This window comes from Gavialis gangeticus, unplaced genomic scaffold (assembly GCF_001723915.1).
Source record: "Gavialis gangeticus isolate Ggan-Ray unplaced genomic scaffold, GavGan_comp1, whole genome shotgun sequence".
In the NCBI taxonomy this organism is placed as follows: domain Eukaryota; kingdom Metazoa; phylum Chordata; order Crocodylia; family Gavialidae; genus Gavialis; species Gavialis gangeticus.
The window spans coordinates 23,519,544-23,521,716 of NW_017729024.1; the positions used below are offsets into that span (position 1 = coordinate 23,519,544).

At 46.1% G+C, this 2,173-nt stretch overlaps 1 protein-coding gene across 1 annotated transcript in view; it reads right to left on the bottom strand.

Annotated features, from left to right (window-relative positions):
- Positions 1-1,262: 1,262 nt before the first annotated feature.
- Positions 1,263-2,173, bottom strand: part of SERF1B (small EDRK-rich factor 1B) — a 10,023-nt gene continuing 9,112 nt past the window's right edge. Inside the window, exon 3 of the mRNA XM_019516966.1 lies at positions 1,263-1,813. Coding sequence (XP_019372511.1) covers positions 1,741-1,813 — 73 coding nt within the window. The 3' untranslated portion in view covers positions 1,263-1,740. The remainder of the gene's footprint in view (positions 1,814-2,173) is intronic.

Sequence of the window (2,173 nt, forward strand, 5' to 3'; positions counted from 1 at the left end):
CCCCCGCCCCGCCGCCGGCAGCCATGAGCCGAGCCGAGCCGAGCCGAGCGCGCCGCGCGCAACCACCACCCAACGTCGGCTCAGCTGCGGCCTAGGCAAACGCCCACGCGCCGGAGCTGAGGCTCGGAAGCGCCGCGTCCTCCCGGCAGCCGCGGGGCGCTGTCTCAGGGCTTAACGGGAACCACCTGCCGCTTCCTGCTTCCCAAACAGGAAGGCCGGGGGCAGGCGGAACCGTAACAGCACTAGGCAGGGGGCGGGGCAGCGCCTGGCACAGCCCCGGGCAAGCAGGTCGCGGCCGTCGTCAGCGGGGCTTCTGCGCCGGAGGAGGGGCCTCCTTGTCCCGCTAGGTCTTAGCTGCCCCTGTCCAGGGGCCGTATCGTACGGGGGCAGGAGCTGGGAAGTAACTTCTCGTGCAGAGCCAGAACGATATAAACCGGCTCCAAGCGCTTTTCTGGAGGGGTAGAGGCCGGACCCTGACAAGTATGGGGAAGCCTGGGACGTATAGCACCACCTTTTTAGGTGGTTAATGGGGCAAGCACCAGTTGATACGTTACCTGCCTCTAGAGGTCAATGGATGGAGTCAGCACCTGCTTTGCCTTCTAAAGCAACCAGGGAACAGCTACTCTTCTTCCTTTTTTTTTTTAAATGCATTACTCAAAGCCCACTGGCTGCTCTCAAAAGCAAGGCTGTGCACACAGCAGTTGCAGCCCTTTGTCTGGCAGGGGCAGTTACTCTGGCTTATCTACACAGTAGCACAGGCTTTAAAAGCTGCCTACTGCCTCCATCTATGATAAAATTTAACTGGCTTAAATAATAATCTAGCACAACAGGTCCAACAAGGATGTACAATGTTAATCAATACAAGTTGCTAGACTTGAGATTCTAAAAGTTAAGCATACAGTTGGCTACCTTCTCATTCAAGAGAAGTTTAGAAAAAGGCTTTCTATTTTATTACTGACCACTAATGCTTGTCTTTCCCTGAGAGTTTATGGGAAAACTCTTCATAGCTAAGCAATAAAGGCAGCAGACTATGGTTGGAGAAAGCATGGTAATGTTTTAGCCAGGAAAATGTCTGAACAAGTGAAATTTACATGCAGGTATATGATCTTTTTACTGCATGAAAGGAGTCAAAACGTATATTTCTGTAAAGCAACTTGCAGTGGATCCCTTCCCTCGATTCTTTAGTTGTTCCCAAAGGAAACAAAGCTCAGAAGATGATTTAAGACCATCTAGTAACCCATTTCATTCATATGAAGACAATATTTCGTGCAACATCATTTTATTGTAAAAATAATTTAAGATGAGATTTACAGTTTAGACCTTTACAGTTCAGTTTAAATGTACCATGCAAAGGTACTGGTTTTAAAGTTGTTCCACTTCAGAATGCAGGGAAGTTTTACTTCAAGAATCATGTTGAGGATGACATGGTCTAACTGCAGATTCAATACTTCATATAGTTACACAAACTATTCAGTGAAGCCAACATTGTTAACAATGAAAGCTGCAGTTAAGCTATTGCTACCAACTATCTCTCATAAGCATGCAAAGAAGTAAAGTTTTGGAAGAGATATCCCAGATAACTCAGCCTATACGAACCAGAAAATTAACTGCAAACTTAACAAATCTGCAAGTATAAGATAAACGTAACCATTTAATGGCTGGCCACTATTACAAACATCTGATCTTTTAGGCCCCATAACTTCACTGATGCACTGTAGATTAAAGTCCCCTCTGTATCATTCATTTGTCTCCGGTCTGGAGAGACTTCCTCTCATTAGCCGCCTTCTGCTTTTGCTGCATGATTTCAGAGTCTCTGTAAACAAATGAAGAAAAAAAAGTAGAACCCCCACCAAGATAACAAACACCACCCCCCAACCTGCTATAACACAATCCTTGCTGATTTTATTTCTGCCTTGTTTTCTACAAGTTCCCCACCGCTCCAAGGAGAGGAAGAGCAGGATATAGTTGTTTGGGCAAAAGGCTCAGTGCAATAGATTAACAGGTTGTCAGTGTTGTGACATTTAAAACCCTTGCCAAGTCTGTTGTTCAGATCTGTCGTACAAATCTGACAAACTCTTCCTCCATAAACAGATACGTTACCTTTTATATATCCTAGACTTTTCTTGCTGACATATCTTCAGTAGGGGTGCACTGATAAGATTTTTGAGGCTGA